Here is a 17,619-nt window from a genome sequence, read left to right as displayed (position 1 = left end):
TAAATAATCATTCAAATCAATAAAAAGATGGTGGTGCCCACAGACTGGCACCAACCGAAACGGTTCCATGATGTCACCAAAGGGTCACTACCAGTTTGAGTGAACCAGTCCAAACCAGGAGGAACTCACTTCTGATAGATACAGATACAAATATAGCTATAGCTATACGGATTAGGTGTAGATCAGTAAGAACCAATGATGGATCGATAGATGATAGAAAGAAAGATAGATAGATAGATAGATAGATAGATAGATAGATAGATAGATAGATAGATAGATAGATAGACAGACAGACAGATAGGCAGGCAGGCAGGCAGGCAGATAGTTAGATTAGACAGACAAGACAGGTACTGTAGATAGACAGATAGATAGAAAGCACTGAATTAAGAGCAATGAAGTCTCTAGTCTCTCCTTAGGTATAAAAGCTGGCTTGGATCAGTTTCTCTTTCTAAAATGTAGACTGACTTTGGATCAGTTACTCTTTCTAAACTGTAGACTGGGAAGTTTAAAAATAATCAACCTATTAGCTTATACTGCATTGATATGGTAGATTACTATACTACATTGATAGATTATAAATGATAGCATTCATTGGCATGGCTTTATTGGAGAGGCTTTCACTCACACACACAATAATTTTCAAATCAGGAAAAGCTTTGATGGTGGCATTTAAAGAAAAAGATCCCTTAAAACTGTTCAGATTGTCATTTAATTGTGGATAAATGATAGAAAGACATAGGGCAATTCTGTTTTAGATTTACCAGTACTTTTCTTCACGGTGCAAGTAATCCTTGGCACGATTGGGACCAAAATCTTGGTTATTCAGCAAAGCACTTTACCAATTTTAATAATTAATATGTTATTCTTTTAAGATCTTAAGAGTAACTTAATGCAATTTGGTATTTTAGTTTAGATTAATTGATTAATTATTAATAGGAATTTATATGGAGTTTATAAAATTAATTACTAACATTTTAACTAATTTATTGGAGGGGGGATTTAAATTAGATGTATTATTGGAGTGGTTGTGATAATATGTATGATATGAGTGATTGTTATGGGTGGGTTGGGTGGGATTTTGGTATGGATGAAACAAATGAAAATGGTATGAATGATTTAATTAGTCTACCTGACACTGGAGAGGCAGGAGGGGAGGGGGCACCGATGTCTGGGGTGGCGGAGGGTCAGAATATCTCGGTCTTGCTGGGGAGAGGCAGATATGGTGGGGGCCACAGAGCTAGCCGTTCCAGGGGAACGAGGGATCGCTGCTTAATAACGATCCCTTGTTCCGGCTCTGTGAACCAAACCTTGGGTACTGGTGATGAGTGTAATTCTGGCCCTGGGCTCAAGCTGCTGCTACTCAATGCCAGGTCGGTGGTAAATAAAGCTCTCCTCATCCGGGATTTAATCCTGGATGAGGAGGCTAACCTGGCTTGTGTAACTGAAACCTGGCTGGGCCCGGAGGGAGGAGTTCCGCTCTCTGAAATTTGCCCAGCCAGGTTTCAGATATGGCATCAGCCTCGATCCCAGGGAGGGGAGGAGGAGTGGCTATTATAGCCAGGGAGAGCCTTGGCCTGCGTAGACTCATTGCTCCAGAGATTGCGGGTTGTGAGTCCCTCCTTGTGAAGTTTGACTTAGGGGTTCAGGTGGGCCTGTTTCTCACGTACCTGCCTCCCAGCTGCGTGTCACAGGCCCTGTCTGTGCTACTCGAGGAGGTAGCCGGGTTGGCGGTGGAGTTCCCCAGACTTATTGTCTTGGGGGACTTCAACCTGCCATCACTTGGTGAAACCTCTGGACTGGCACAGGAGTTCATGGCCACCATGACAGCCATGGACCTGACCCAAGTAGTACAGGGTCTGACTCACGAGAGAGGGCACACACCCGACATGGTATTCCTCTCTGAGCAATTGAGTAATGGTCTGAGACTAAGGGGCTTAGAAGTATTGCCTTTGTCATGGTCGTACCATTTTCTACTGCGGCTTGACTTCCTGGCTCCAATCCTTCCCCGCAGGGAGGCGGAACCAATTAGGTTGTTCTGCCTCAGGCGCCTGATGGATCCAGAAGGTTTTCTGACGGCGCTTGGGGTTATTCCAGATACAGTCGTCCACAGCTCGGCAGAGTCTCTGGCTGAGGCCTGGAACAAGGCTGCAGCAGAGGCTCTGGACCGAATTGCGCCGTTGCGACCTCTCCGTGGCGCTAGACCCCGTAGAGCTCCATGGTTCAACAAGGAGCTCCGGGAGTTGAAACGCCAGAAGAGACGTCTAGAGAAGCGATGGAGGAAGAGTAAGTCCGAATCCGATCGAACACTTGTAAGAGCTCATATTAAGACTTACAAAGTGGCGCTCAAGGCGGCAAGATGCACGTATCATGCTGCCTTGATTGCATCAGCGGAATCCCACCCAGCCGCTGTGTTTAGGGTGACCCGCTCCCTTTTTAACCAGGGGGGAGTTGGGGAGCCCTTGCAGAGTAAAATCACTCGGATACGGGCGGACCTCGACTCCAATTGGATAACAGAGTCGACTGACAACGAGTCAGTCGAGGTAACTGGGGCACGTACTTGTCCACCTGTCTGGGAAGAGTTTGATCTGGTGATATCTGATGAAGTGGACAAGGCCATTGGAGCTGTGAGTTCCGCCACCTGTTTACTGGATCCGTGTCCCTCCTGGCTGGTTTCGGCCAGCAGGGAGGTGACACGGAGCTGGGTCCAGGAGATTGTCAACGCCTCCTTGGGGAGGGGGTCCTTTCCGGCTCCTTATAAGGAGGCACTTGTGCGCCCCCTCCTCAAGAAGCCTTCCCTGGACCCAGCCGTGCTTAATAACTACCGTCCAGTCTCCAACCTTCCCTTTATGGGGAAGATTGTCGAGTAGGTGGTGGCGCTCCAACTCCAGCGGTCCTTGGAAGAAGCCGATTATCTAGGTCCCCAGCAGTCTGGATTCAGGCCCGGCTACAGCACGGAAACTGCTTTGGTCGCGTTAATGGATGATCTCTGGCGGGCCTGGGACAGGGGCTTGTCCTCTGTCCTGGTGCTTCTTGACCTCTCAGTGGCTTTCGATGCCATGGTATCCTTCTGCGCTGGCTGGAGGGGTTGGGAGTGGGATGCACTGTTCTCCAGTGGTTCTCCTCCTACCTCTCCGGTCAGTCGCAGTCGGTGTTAGTGGGGGGTCAGAGGTCGACCTCGAGGTTACTCCCTTGTGGGGTGCCTCGGGTCGGTCCTCTCCCTCCTACTATTTAATATCTACATGAAACCGCTGGGTGAGATCATCCAGGGGCATGGGGTGAGGTATCATCAGTATGCGGATGATACCCAGTTATACATCTCCACCCCATGTCCAGTCAACGAAGCAGTGGAAGTGATGTGCTGGTGCCTAGAGGCTGTTGGGGTCTGGATGGGTGTCAACAGACTCAAGCTCAACCCGGATAAGACGGAGTGGCTGTGGGTTCTGCCTCCCAAGGACAATTCCATCTGTCCGTCCATAACCCTGGGGGGGGAATTACTGACCCCCTCAGAGAGGGTCCACAACTTGGGCGTCCTCCTCGACCCACAGCTCACATTAGAGAAACATCTTTCAGCTGTGGCGAGGGGGGCGTTTGCCCAGGTTCACCTGGTGCACCAGTTGCGGCCCTATCTGGACCGGGACTCACTGCTCACAGTCACTCATGCCCTGATCACCTCGAGGTTCGACTACTGTAATGCTCTCTACATGGGGCTACCTTTGAAAAGTGTTCAGAAACTTCAGATCGTGCAGAATGCAGCTGCGAGAACAATCATGGGCTTCCCAAGGCATGCCCATGTTACACCAACACTCCGCAGTCTGCATTGGTTGCCGATCAATTTCTGGTCACAATTCAAAGTGTTGGTTATGACCTATAAAGCCCTTCATGGCATCGGACCAAAATATCTCCGGGACCGCTTTCTGCCGCACGAATCCCAGCGACTGGTCAGGTCCCACAGAGTTGGCCTTCTCCGGGTCCCGTCGACTAAACAATGTCATTTGGCGGGACCCAGGAGAAGAGCCTTCTCTGTGGCGGCCCCGACCCTCTGGAACCAGCTCCCCCCAGATATCAGAGTTGTCCCCAACCTTCTTGCCTTTCGCAAGCTCCTTAAAACCCACCTCTGTCATCAGGCATAGGGGAATTGAAATTTTCTCCCTTCCCCCTAGGCTTATAGAATTTATACATGATATGCTTGTTTGTATGATTGGTCTCTTAAATTTTGGTTTTTTTAGATTACTTTTTAATATTAGATTTGTTACATTGTTGTCTTTATTGTTGTTAGCCGCCCTGAGTCTTCGGAGAGGGGCGGCATACAAATCTAATAAATAAACAAAATAAATAAATAAATAAGTGAAAAGTCACTGACTGCTTTGCTCAACATTTACAACCTTGGCACTTTTGAGTCTGATTAGACACAGTCCAATGTAACAAATTTGGATGAGGGTGCCTCAGGGAGGTTCTGGGAAACCCAGAATTCACTTTATAGAATTAAATAATTTAGTCACCGTTTGAAGTTAAAATGACACTGAACAAAGCGACTTATCACTATTGTTCAGTTACAACTCTTGCAGCAGACCCACATTCACATGATCAGAATTTGTATATTTGGCAACTGATTCTTAGTTATGACAGTTGCAGTGTCCTGGGCTTGTGTGTTCCACGTTTGCAGCCTTCTGACAACGTCAAGATAGAAGGCGGATTCCCTTAATAATTAAGTTAATAAGAAAAGTTACTAATTTAACAACTGTGGCAATTTTCTTATCAAGTATGGCAAGAGAAATTATAAAGTGGGGCAAAACTCACTTAACAAATGTTTCACTTTATAACAGAAATGTTGGATTCAGTTGTGGTAGTAAGTTGAGGACTACTGTACATTTGTATAGTTCAATTATGCCAGATATCTTGAAAATATTTTTATATAATTATCTTTCACTTCTCAACATTAATGGCAGTTTGTTATTAATTCACTATAGTTGCAAAGGGGTAAAGTTTTAGTTGTTCTTCAATACTGTGTACTGTTATGAAAAACTTATTTTTTTAAAAATCAAATAGCAGTGCTACAGTAGCAAGAAGTTAATTGAGTTTTTCTTTTCTTGATATTATAAACAGGCCTGCCAGCTGAAGACTGAAACCATTACTTATGAAGAGAAAGAACAGCAACTTGTAAATGATTGTGTAAAAGAGCTCAGTATGTTTTCTTCTTTGCTTTCTGGCAGAATTGATAATGGGGTTTTGCCTGAGGAGTATGCCATTTAGTTATGTTTTTTAAAAAAACTGATGTGATTAACCTAGTGTATGTTGCCTGCAATTTATCTGGAGGGGAGGAGGGAAATGGATAGATAGAGTAAGATGGATGGATGGATGGATGGATGGATAGGTAGATAGGTAGATAGATACCGGGGTGGACAAAACAATGGAAACACTTAACTTTTTTGCATCATAATGTTTGAACATGTTCAAATCAATCAAAACATGGCATATTTTAATGTTTTTTAATTCTGTTGATATGTTTTTTTAAACTACCTTTAAAAAAAAGAAATTTAAGGAAATTGGTTATAACCTTCTAGAAATGGCAGACCTCTCAGACTTTCAAAGAGGCCAAACTGTTGGTGCTCAAATGGCAGGCACTAGTGTAACAGAAAGTTCCCGAATGTTTGGCATTTCAAGAGGTAATGTCTCAAAAGTAAAGACTGCTTTTGAAAGGGAAGGGAAAACGTCCTCAGCCAAGTACAGGTCTGGTTGAAAGTCGAAGTTGTCTGAGAGAGACTGTCGGACTCTAAAGCGAATTGTTAGAGTGGATCGCAAGACCACAGCTCCTAAAATCACTGCAGAGCTCAATAGACATGTACAGAACCCAGTTTCCACAAAAATTGCTCAAAGGGAGCTTCACAAATCTGGATTCCACGGAAGAGCTGCAATTAGAAAACCTCTGCTCTCAAAGACAAATGTTTCAAAGCGTTTAGAGTTGTGTAGAAACCACCAAAAATGGTCCCTCGAGCAGTGGCAAAATGTGATTTTCTCTGACGAATCATTGTTTACCCTTTTTCTGACCTCCGGCCGTGTTTATGTTTGGAGACAGACAAAAGAATAATTTCCTCCAGGCTGCCTTCTCCCAACCGTAAAACCGTTCAGTGATGATCTGGGGTGCTATTTCTTAGAAATCTGCTGGGCCAATGATTTACCTTCATGGAAGAATTAACAGCCATCACTATTTAGGACATTTGGCCAACCAAATTCATCCTATGGTTCAAGAACTGTTTCCAGAGGGGGAAGCCATCTTTCAAGATGATAATGCACCAATCTATAGAGCAAGAATTGTTAAAGAATGGCACGAGGAACAATCCAATAAAGTTCAGCATCTCATCTGGCCACCACAATCACCAGACCTCAACATTATTGAGCATTTATGGTCAATTTTAGTGATTCAAGCAAGAAGTCGATTTTCACCACCATCGTCTCTAAAAGAACTGGAGGGTGTTTTAACTGAAGAATGGGCTAAACTTCCTTTGGAAACAATTCACAATTTGTATGAATCAATACCTTGGAGCAGTGATTTTCAACCAGTGTGCCGTGGCACACTAGTGTGCCGCGAGACATGGTCAGGTGTGCCGCGAATAAGGAAGCTCAGGTTTCGGTCTCGCAACTTTTTGCTGAGAGAGAGACAGAAAGTAAGAGTGAGAGAGAAAGAAAGAAAGCAAGAGAGAGAAAGAAAGAGAGAAAGAAAGAAAGAAAGAGAAAAGGAGAGAGAGAGAGAGAGAAATGAGCAAAAAGGGGAGGAAAAAAGAGAAATGAGAAAATGATTGAGACAGAGAATGAGAGGAAAGAGAGAGAGAAGTGACCCTTGATTTAAAGCATATGATAAAAAGCACCCAAAGAATAAGAGAGAAAAAACCCCCCCAGCCCTCAACTGTTTTTGGAAAGAATAAGAGAGGAAAAACCCCCAGCCCTCACCTGTTTTTGGAAAGGGTTCCAGAATGTGCATACACACACACACACACACACACACAAGGGGGGAGGAGACAGGGATGGAAAAAGAGAGGAGAGTGTGTTAGGGTGTCATTTTGTGTCATTTTGGTTGGTGGTGTGCCCCAGGATTTTGTAAATCTAAAAAATGTGCCGTGGCTCAAAAAAGGTTGAAAATCACTGCCTTGGAGAATTGAGGCTGTATTTGCCACAAAAAGTGGACCAACACCATATTAAAAGATTTTTGATTATTTTTCAAGGTGTTTCCATTTTTATGTCCACCCCCTGTAGATAGAGAGATAGAGAGATAGATAGATAGATAGATAGATAGATAGATGATAGATAGATAGATAGATAGATAGATAGATAGATAGATAGATAGATAGATAGATAGATAGATAGATAGTTCATTCAGTCATTCCCAGGTTGGTACTTTAAACATGATTCATACTTTGCTTACTAATCTTTTAATATCCATAAGCTTTGTTAGAGAGAGAAAAATTAAATACATTTTAAAATAGTTACTCCAATAGTCTCATGCAAGTTAAATCATGGTGGAGATTCCTGCAGTGTTGAAGATGTATTTTTCTTATGCAGTTACCACATTCTTGATTTGATTTATAATAGTTCGTGCTCACAATTATTTAAATGGCATAATTAAGTGAGTGCATCTGTGAATTTTATCTGGTATTTTTTATCAATAATATAAATTTAGTGCACATAATTAAAATAATGTTCTTATGGTTATGACATAGAAATTCTTGGAATCTAATATTTGTTAAATAAAGCAAAAATAATTTCATAGTACTTAAAATCAAACTATTTTCATAGTACTACAGTATGTTTGATTTAAATTTTAACCTGTAGTAAAGTGATTGGAACTGTGTGATTTGAAAAATCATTGGTATACATTGTACTAGATGTAGATTTTTCTTCTTCTTTGTTCAAATGCTCAATCTTTCTCCCAATATAATTTAATCAAAATATCACTACAGTATGAAGTTAGTTTTTAAAAGATCTTCAATCCATTTTTTTAATATTTGAGGTTATTCAAAAACTAATTTATAGTAGTATTTTAGTGCCCAAAACCTAGTTTGGTCCAGTGAATTGATTCCATAATGCCATGCAAATGGAGAAGACAAAGACCAAGTTCAGGGTCTGTAGCTGCTTGGCAAACCTCCTTGAGAGACACCTGTAGCCCAGGCTGCCGACTTGGCCAAGTTTCTGGTTGAGTGGGTGGTGATACGAGATGGTGCCTGATGTGATTGAAGTTCACACATCCAAACTGTTGTGGAACGAATCCATCTGCAGACTGTGGACAATGACCCCTTCTAGCCCATGGGTGCAGGTTGAAATGATAAAACAGTGACTCCGACCTGCGAAACCCTGCAGTCCATTTGATGTAGATACAAACACCCTTCTCACATAAAAGTATGCCAGCATTTCTCCCTAAGGTGAACAGGCCGAGAACAAAAGGTCAGGAGAACAATCTCTTGCATCTAATGGAACCAAGTATTCACCTTTGGCGGGAATGTCGGATCTAAATGAAGAACTACCTTGTCAACATGAAAAATACATAAATCTGATAATGCTGCCAACTCGGACACTCTCCTGGCTGACGTAATCGCTACCAAAAACATCAACTTATAGATAAGGTGATGTAAACTGGCCTCCCTCAGCAGTTCATAGGACGAATCCATCAGGAATTGTAATATTTTAAGAAGAACCTAATTTGGATAGCGATGGATGATTGAAGGGGCAATGTTAGTGGCACCTCGTAAAAAACGCCAGACATGCGGACAATGAACTCTTACAAGCGCTGAACAGAACAGTCACTAAGGCTGCTGCCTTAAGGTGTTCGGACTAAGCCCCCTATCCAAGCCATCCTGGAGAAACTGAAGGATGTTAGTAGATGAAGCCTTTGAAAGAACAATGTTCAACTTCATACACCAGTCTCAAAATGTGCACCAGGTGGCGTCATATATTTATGTAGTGGAAGATCTTCAGGAGGTTTGCATGGTAGCAATAACTCTGGATGGAATATTGTCGTTCGTTAAGGGGACCCACTCAAGAGCAAAGCAGTCAGTTTGAACCACTGGGGTTCTGTGTAACTTAATGACCCCTGGCTGAGTGAGTCTGGCCGCTGAGGTAATCTCCAAGATGGAGACACAGAGAGAGTAATCAGATATGCAAATCACAATCTGTGAGGCCAGTAAGGTGCTATGAGAATGATATCTGCATTTTCTTGCAATGTCTTCAGATGACATATGGTATGATCAGAAGTGGCGAGACCTTGTAGAGAAGCCCCTTGGACCATGGGATTCAGAGCACATTGGTTCCTACTGCCCCGCAGGGTGGCAAATCAAGTCATGTAACTGCTGAGTTGGGTGTTGCTCAGAGTGGCAAACTGGTCTACTACTGGTATACTGAATCTGCTTGTCAGTTCCTTGAATAACTCCGGATCCAGTTGCCATTCGGCTTGGTCAACCGATGACCAGCTGAGCTAATCACCTTGCACCTTGACGATACCTGAGATGTCGTCCGCCTGAAGGGAGAGAAGATGTCCCCCCCACTAAAGGGCAATTGGCATGCTTCCACCATCAGGGTCTTGGACCGTGTGCCTGTTTGGCAATTGTGCCTTGGCTGCAATGTTGTAGGTCATAACCAACACATGATGGCCAGTCATCAACAGGCTGAAATAGCAGGGTGCCAGATGTATTGCCTTTAACTCTAACCAGTTTATGCTGCATTTGCAGTCCTTCCTGGTCCACTGACCTTGAACCATAGGCAATGCAATGTGGGCACCCCAGCGTATCAAACTTGCATCCATTGTCAGGACCAATCGATCTGGTTCCCAAAACAGGCTGCTGTTGGAAAGAGCCTGAGATCTCCACCAAGTGAGAGACATGATGACTTTTATTGGAAGATGCATCCTGGCTGGAGAACTGCCCCTGCCAGACTTCTAAAAAGGTAAAAATAAGCCACTGAAGATCTCAGAAGTGACAAAGGTGGACGCTGTCTTGTCTTATATTAGTAATGAGTTCCAGCAAACTGGAATCTCAGCTATTGCCGGTGACATGAGACAATAGGCACATGCAAATATGCTCAGTAAGATCAGTGGAAGAGAGGAGATTGCCCTCTCTAACACTCTCTAAAATAGTGGAAAGTGAATGCATCTTGAACTGTTTGCAGATGATATAATGATTCAGTTGTTTGAGTCGAGAACTGCCCTCCATCCCCCTGAGGTCTGTGGGACTACAAACAAGATTGAATAAAATCCCTGACCACATTGATTCATAGGGACGGCCTCAATGGCAGGATATCCAGCAAGTGCTGGACAGCTGTCCCCATGAGGATCTTCTTGGCCAATAATCTAGAGACCAGACACAAAGCCTGGGGGGAATGGAGCAAAATTCAAGTGAGAGACCCAATTGAATTGTGTCCCAAATCCAAGCGTCCGATGTGGACTCCACCCATTGATCTGCAAAATAGACCAGGAGGCCTCCAATGGGATTTTGGGTTTGCACCCACTGAGGGCACAGGAAAACATAACCTCCTCATTGAAAGGGCTGCTGTGATTTAAAGGGGCAGCTCCATTCAGGGTGTTCCTGGCACTCTCTGGACCTCTGTCCATAAAACCTCTGGGATCTCTGGGCATTGGCACCTGAACGATAGTAAGATCGCCTAGTGTACGGTGAAATTCAGGTCATCTGGTCACAGAATGCAGGATCTTCTTGTGTTTCTTGTTTTCCATCAACAATGGCTCCAGACAATCACCAAACAAGTGATCTCCCTCACAGTTAGCCATTGCCAACTGCCACTTATGGTGGGTATCTGCCTACCAATTCTTCAACTACAGAAGCCTGCAAGCCTCCAATGGATTTGGATGCAAACAGGGCTGTGTTCAAGGTCACATCCACTGTCTGTTGTGCTGCCACTAACAATTTGTTAATATCTTGTCAAAGATGAGCATCCACTGATGGAGTTCTCTCCTGTAACTAGTGAAGCCAGATCAGCGATGACCAAGAGAAGAAAGATGCCATTGTCGATGGACAGACCGCCTAGGCTGCTGATTAGTGCGCCCATTGAGGGAACTGCTCTAATCTCCGATTCTCAGCTTGTAGTAATTCAGCCAGCTCACTGGGTAAATTAGATGATAGGTATAGCACTACAACTGGCGATCAACCAATTCAGGACCTTGATTAGGTCTGGGGCACATTATATAACTTCTTTTCAGCCCACTGCCTGCAGATAATGTCCCCAAACATCTTAGGCAAAGGTACCTCTTCCTGTGACACTGTGAATTCCAAGAAGAGTGGATCTGTCAAGTCCTGCACCGATGACTGATCCGGTTCTGAGATAGAGGCCAAGCCTGCTGCGATCTTTGCCTTGTATAACAAGGGTCGAAAAAGTTGTAGCAGCAACAGTTCAAAGGTGTTCAAGTTGAACGTCCTTGTCCTCCAGAAGTTACAGTGATAGGTGCCAGGCAAGTGAACTCTCTTGTTCTGCCACTGAGCGGGGCCTCTTGCAGCTGCCAATAGAGTAGATAGCAATTATTTGATGATGGGTTTAGTTTCAGGCAGCTCTGCTGTGGAATGAGCATTAGCCTCTGGAGCAGCAAAAATGGCCATCACTATCACCTATGCCTACCTCCTATATCCACCACTCCTAAAGAGACATATCCAGTGAATTGACACTTCTAGTTTGTTAAATAAAGGTTCTAAATATAGTTTAAGTATTACAGAATCTGCTTCTCATTGAATAGTTTTTCCAAACAAATTATGGCTGAATCCAGAGAAAGTTATTCATTCATTATTTCAATTCATAAAATGTGTCTATTTTCTGTTGAATCCAGAATTGCATATTTTAATTTAGGTATAAAATTAGGTATTGCATAAAATATTTTCTAAATTGCTGTATTTTATTTTCTTAACGGGGCATAAATAACCAGGATTGACCTTTTTTGGTATTTTGTATCCTGAGTAATAATCTGGGATTAGAATTCCTTTAAATTAATTCTTATTTACTTTATTAAAAAAAAAAATCAGTGGAATTTTATTTGAAATATAAAAAATAAAATTCTGCTCAATCTTTTATTTTACTGTCTTCATGAAAGAATAATGGCATATTATCCCATTCAATTATTCTATTATAGAAAAAGATCCTAATAAGTAGCAGCCTTATATTTAAACATAATTACTTTAGGAGCTGAGAAAATGTTTTCAGCTGAGTGCCCACAATCTTTCGAAGGCAAATGCCTGACTGAGAAACTAGGGCTAAAATTTAAGCAGGCTGCCCAAATTTCCCAGTACAAAAATTGATTAGAATGTTTCAGGAAGGACAAAACTTCCTGAAACTCTGATTCTCCATTGCATCTGGAAGGAGAGTCCAATATGGGTTATTCTCAATCCTATTGGTCGAGACTGAGTTTAAAATTAACGTAATATTAGGCACCGCCCCTTGCCTGCCCCCAGTGAGCTCAGTTTTAAAAACTCAGTCCATGTAACGAGACGTATGAGTTAGTTGTAATAAAGAAATGGTTTAATTTTAATTTAATTTAAATTGTTTTACCTTGCTTTTAACTTGTTTTAACTATTTCTCTTCTTGTTACTTCTGTTTTTACAGGTGCTGCAGAAGATGGAAGGGGTTTCTACCCTCCGTGGGCAGATTCCCCCATCAAGTTTCCCCAGGAGACCTCTTCCCTCATAGAGGGTACCGTCCCACAAGGGGATCAGCCTGGTGTCACTGGCCTCCGTGGCCAAACTCGGCTGGGAGCCGAAGGTGGGGGGGTCTGCCCCCCCCCCACTGGGAGGCTCGGGGACACGGAGTCCCCCGAAGACGATATATTTTCCCTCAGCACTAGTCAGAAGGGCCATTAACACGAGGGAAATAAAAATTTAGCGGCAGTTTGGAAATCGCCAGAGCGCAGCGCCGCAGCCGCCGTTTAGAAACAACGCGGCAGACTTCAAAAGGACAATTACCGCCGCCCATATGTTCGGCGGCCAAGCGCGCGCGATTAAACTGCTGGGTGACGGGGAGTGGCTGGCCGAGCCGACCTATTAAGCAGCATATGTTTGGCAGTCACCCGAGCCGCGGGGAATGCGGAGGCATGATTCCCCTGTGATTTAAGGCCAGCAGTGGGGACTGTAGGGCAAGCAGCCCTCTCACTCCTCTTCTTTCTTAAGCTGCGATCCGCGCCCGCCATTTTGGGCGGTTGGCGGGAAACCCTCCCTCCCCCCGCCGGTGTTGTCCTCAGCGTCCTGAACGAGGCGCGAAGAGCGGTTGGGAAGGCTGAGAAGCGCATGCACACTTTGCAGCAGGCACGGGGGGCCATTTTGAAGGTGTTTGTTAGTCGGTGAAAACAGCAGTAATTAAGAGCTCCGTGCCCGTTACTTGCTTTCTGCTACCGTTTTTTTCTGCTTCACTGTGAGTACTATGGATACATGTGGCAATGGAGATCCAGCCCCTGCTTTGGGGTCTGTAGTTTCTGCCCCGGTGCCCAAGCCCAAAGATAAGGGGAAGATAAAGGTGAAATCATCTCAATCATCTTCCTCAGCCATCAAGGAGGCCGAGAGGCGAATTCAGGCCCTTGAACAAAAGTTAGAGGCAGCCCTCAATGGTGCTCCATTGGCCAAGTCGGGACCACCACTGGGTCTTGATATGGTTGCTGGCCCGCAAACCCCAAGAGACAGAGTTGATAGGGACTGGTCTCCTGATCACCCAATTCTGCCTCAGCTTCACACTTCCAGAACTAGGCCGGGATCAGCGAGCCAGGAGAGACCAGTGTGGGGTTTCTCCCCTCAGGCCAAAGTGGTTCCAGCAGCTACATTCACTCCTACAGCTGCGGGACTCAGGGATCACCCTGATATGTGGCAAGATATGCCACCGGCCTTTCAGGAGTTACTTACTAATGCCTATACAAAGGGCATAGCAGTTGGAGCACAACAGGGGCCTCAACAGCCAAGACAAGCCACAACCCGGGATCTCTGGTTTGCACCGCCCCTTCCAGGTTTGGGATCTGCGATTGAAGAGCCAGTGTTAATGGAGGATAGTGACCAGGACTATGATATGTCAGAAGATGAGACACCTCCAGAACAACCGCTGGTAGCGGGTCTGTTCAAACAATCCTCGTTCAGGACTCTTCTATATAAGGCAAAGCAGACAATGGAGTTAAAGGATCCGGCCCAACCGTCTCAAGCCGTACCATCTAGATCCTCTACTCTGTTGAAGGAGCCCAAGCCTGAAACAGACCATGTCCCGGCATCAGAAATTTTTGTACAAAGTATTAAGAGACCGTGGCAATATCCGGCGGCAGCCCAGGGGCCATCAGTGATAGAGAGGAAGTTCTACACGTTTGATGACGAAGTAGAGGCTCTTCCACAATTCCCTCCAATAGACCAACCGGTGGTGACACTGGTTTCCAACGCTCTGGTTCCTGCTGAGATGGGTGACAACTTGAAGCCAGAGGACAAGAAGGCTGAGGTGCTTCTCAGGAAGACCCATATGATGGCCGGATGGGGGTTCCGCGCAGCAGCGGCTGCATCGTTTTTTAATAGAGCCTCCATCGTCTGGATCGAGGATATGATGTCTCGCTTGGGGCCAGAGGAAGGACGGATGCGCCAAGATCTTAGTAAGTTGTTGGCTGCGGCAGAATTTTCCGCTGATGCCACCTTACATGCTGCCAAGTTCGCGGGTAGAGGGATGTCCGCCACTCTCGCATCACGCCGACTGCTATGGCTGCGCAGCTGGCAAGCTGACACCAAATCTAAATGGCGCCTGGCATCATTGCCCTTTCAGGGGTCTCAACTTTTTGGAGACATATTAGAAAAAGTCCTCATAGAGGACAAGGACAAACGGAAGATACTTCCAAGGTCCAAGAGGGGACAAGATCGTCGCCAGACTCCGTACAACCGGCGCCAGTCCTTTCGCTGGGACACTTCACGATCAAACCAACCGTTTAGGTCCTTCTCTCAGGGCAATTTCAACCAAAATGCCTACAGGAATGACCGTACCTCCTTTCAAGACAGGACCAGAGGCTATCAGCCAACTAGACGCCCATTTCGGGGTTCCAACCAGCGCGGGTTTAAACGCCCCAAATGACTTTACCGTGACACAGCCAGTCGGAGGGAAACTCCACCTTTACAGTACCTCCTGGCGTGCCACATCCTCAGACAAATGGGCGCTATCAACAGTAACACGGGGACTGCGGTTGGAGTTCATTCAGCCCCCGCCCAACCGATTCCTACACTGTCCAACACCAAAGAACCCCACCAAACGGAAGGAACTATTCCAAGAAGTAAGTCACCTCCTGCAGATCCAGGCCATAGAGCCCGTGCCAAAACACGCAGAGGGCACGGGATTTTACTCTATGGTGTTCATAGTCCCCAAGGCATCGCTTAATTCTGAATCTGAAGCAATTAAATCAATTCATTCTTTACCGGAGATTCAGGATGCACACCCTGCATACTATTCTAGCGGCAGTACGCCCTCAGGACTTCCTCACCTCCTTAGACCTGAAGGAGGCTTATTTGCATGTGCCGATATTTCCACCACATCGCAAGTATCTAAGATTTTGTGTGGAAGGGACACATTATCAATACCGGGCCATGCCATTCGGCCTATCATCGGCTCCTCGCACTTTCACGAAATTGCTGGATGTGCTCACAGCACATCTCCGTGCACGGTCCGTCCGCCTGTTGGCATACTTGGACGATATAATCGTTTTGTCCAAGTCCCAGGCAGGGGCGCACCGAGACCTCCACCTTACAATGACGTTTCTGGAAGAACACGGCTTTACCATCAACTTTCCAAAGAGCCAATTGATCCCCTCTACAAGGCTGCTACATCTGGGATCAGTGATAGACACCACTACGAGCATCGTGTCACTCTCACCAGACAGACTGGACAATATCTTGGCCTTGATAGCTTCCATCCAGAGGCAACCGAATGTATCCCTAGCCCTTTTGTCCAGGGTGTTGGGAACCATGGTCTCCTGTATAGGGATTGTGCCATGGGCCAGGCATCACATTCGCCCATTACAAGAATTTCTGCTACCGGCCCAGAAGGCGAAGCTAAGTCAGTCACACCAGCAAATCAGGCTACCACAGAGGGTCAAAACCTCCTTGGCCTGGTAGACTTCACCAGCCCTATTCCAGGGCTGTTCCTTCCAGACTCACGATCAAATAGTCATGACTACAGACGCAAGTTTGTCGGGTTGGGGCGCACACATCGGCCCCCAGGTGGCACAGGGACTCTGGACCGAGGAGGACCTCAACCCTGTGAACATCAACCTCCTAGAGCTCAGGGCTGTGTTTTTAGCGCTCCAACACTTTGTGGCCTTGGTACAAGGGAAACATGTGTTAGTCCTAACGGACAATGTGGCAACAAAAGCTTACCTCAACCATCAGGGAGGCACGAGATCACCTCGCCTCATGAGGGAGACCATGGCCCTTTTCAACTGGGCCGAGTACAACCTGGCTTCTCTATCTGCGGAGCACATAGCAGGCGTCAACAACGTCCAGGCCGATTGGCTGAGCCGAACCACCTTAGACCCCACAGAGTGGAGGCTGGATCCGCAGTTGTTCCACAGGATCACACTACGATTCGGGACACCGCTGGTAGACTTGTTCGCCTCTCACACCAATACACAGCTCCCCAGGTTCTATTCTCGGTTCCACTCACACATGGCGGAGAAGGTCGACGCCCTGAGGTCGAGCTGGCCTCGCGGCCTTTTGTACGCCTTCCCTCCGACAAATTTGATGCAGAGAGTGATAGACAAAATTCTACTGGAGGAAGCGGAGGTGTTACTTGTTGCACCACATTGGCCACGCCGCCCGTGGTTCTCGGACTTAGTAGCGCTGTCGATCTCCCCACCTTGGAGGATTCCGGACAAAATAATCTCACTCAGTCAAGGGTCAGTCTATCACCCAGACCCTCAATGGTTCCAATTAGCCGTTTGGCATTTGAGAGGAACAAACTGAGGGAGCATTGTTTACCGGACAGTATCATTGCCACAATGCAGGCCGCCCGCCGGCCATCCACGTCCAGGATTTACCAGGCTACGTGGTCGGCCTTTTGTAAGTTCTGCAACGGGAAAGACATGCAACCAGAAAGAGCCCAAACACTGACTGTCCTAGAATTTTTGCAATCCGGCCTTGAAAAGGGACTGTCTCCAAACACCCTTAGGAGACAAGTGGCGGCATTAGCAACCATTATTCGGCTACCGGGATACCGGTCTTTGGCAATTCACCCTTGGATACGGGACTTTCTTAGAGGTGCTACTAACAGACACCCTCTGCCTCTTCATAGGTTTCCATCGTGGGACTTATCTCTGGTGCTGAAGGCTCTGACTGGTCCACCCTTTGAGCCTCTGAGATCCATTCAGCTCAAATTTCTTTCCATCAAGACGGCCTTTTTAGTGGCTGTCACATCAGCCAGACGTGTATCGGATTTGTCTGCATTATCCATCAGACCAGACCTTTGTATCTTTTATCCGGACCAGGTAGTCCTACGTTTGGACCCGACCTTTCTTCCTAAGGTCAACTCGTTATTCCACAGGAAACAAGAACTAATCTTGCCAGACTTTTGCTCCCACGGAAGCCACCCTACAGAACCTAGGTGGCACAAACTAGATGTTAGGCGAGCAGTTAAAATCTACATTAG

The 17,619-nt window shown here is 45.8% G+C and overlaps 2 protein-coding genes across 12 annotated transcripts in view; both read left to right on the top strand.

Moving 5' to 3' along the window:
• TRAK1 (trafficking kinesin protein 1) overlaps positions 1–17,619 on the top strand; it is a 709,911-nt gene that overhangs the window by 513,222 nt on the left and 179,070 nt on the right. For all 11 annotated transcript variants that reach the window (XR_011556832.1, XM_070727389.1, XM_070727391.1 and 8 more), the window contains one exon: positions 5,104–5,182. Coding sequence is in view for 10 of the 11 variants with exons in the window: in XM_070727389.1 (XP_070583490.1) it covers positions 5,104–5,182 (79 nt within the window). In the remaining variant the exon portion in view is untranslated. The remainder of the gene's footprint in view (positions 1–5,103; positions 5,183–17,619) is intronic.
• The window catches only part of LOC139153446 (uncharacterized), a 219,879-nt gene that overhangs the window by 99,881 nt on the left and 102,379 nt on the right, over positions 1–17,619 (top strand). The window lies entirely within an intron of this gene.

Source organism: Erythrolamprus reginae, chromosome Z (assembly GCF_031021105.1).
Source record: "Erythrolamprus reginae isolate rEryReg1 chromosome Z, rEryReg1.hap1, whole genome shotgun sequence".
Taxonomy (NCBI): Eukaryota; Metazoa; Chordata; class Lepidosauria; order Squamata; family Dipsadidae; genus Erythrolamprus; species Erythrolamprus reginae.
This window is presented reverse-complemented; position numbering and strand designations above follow the sequence as displayed.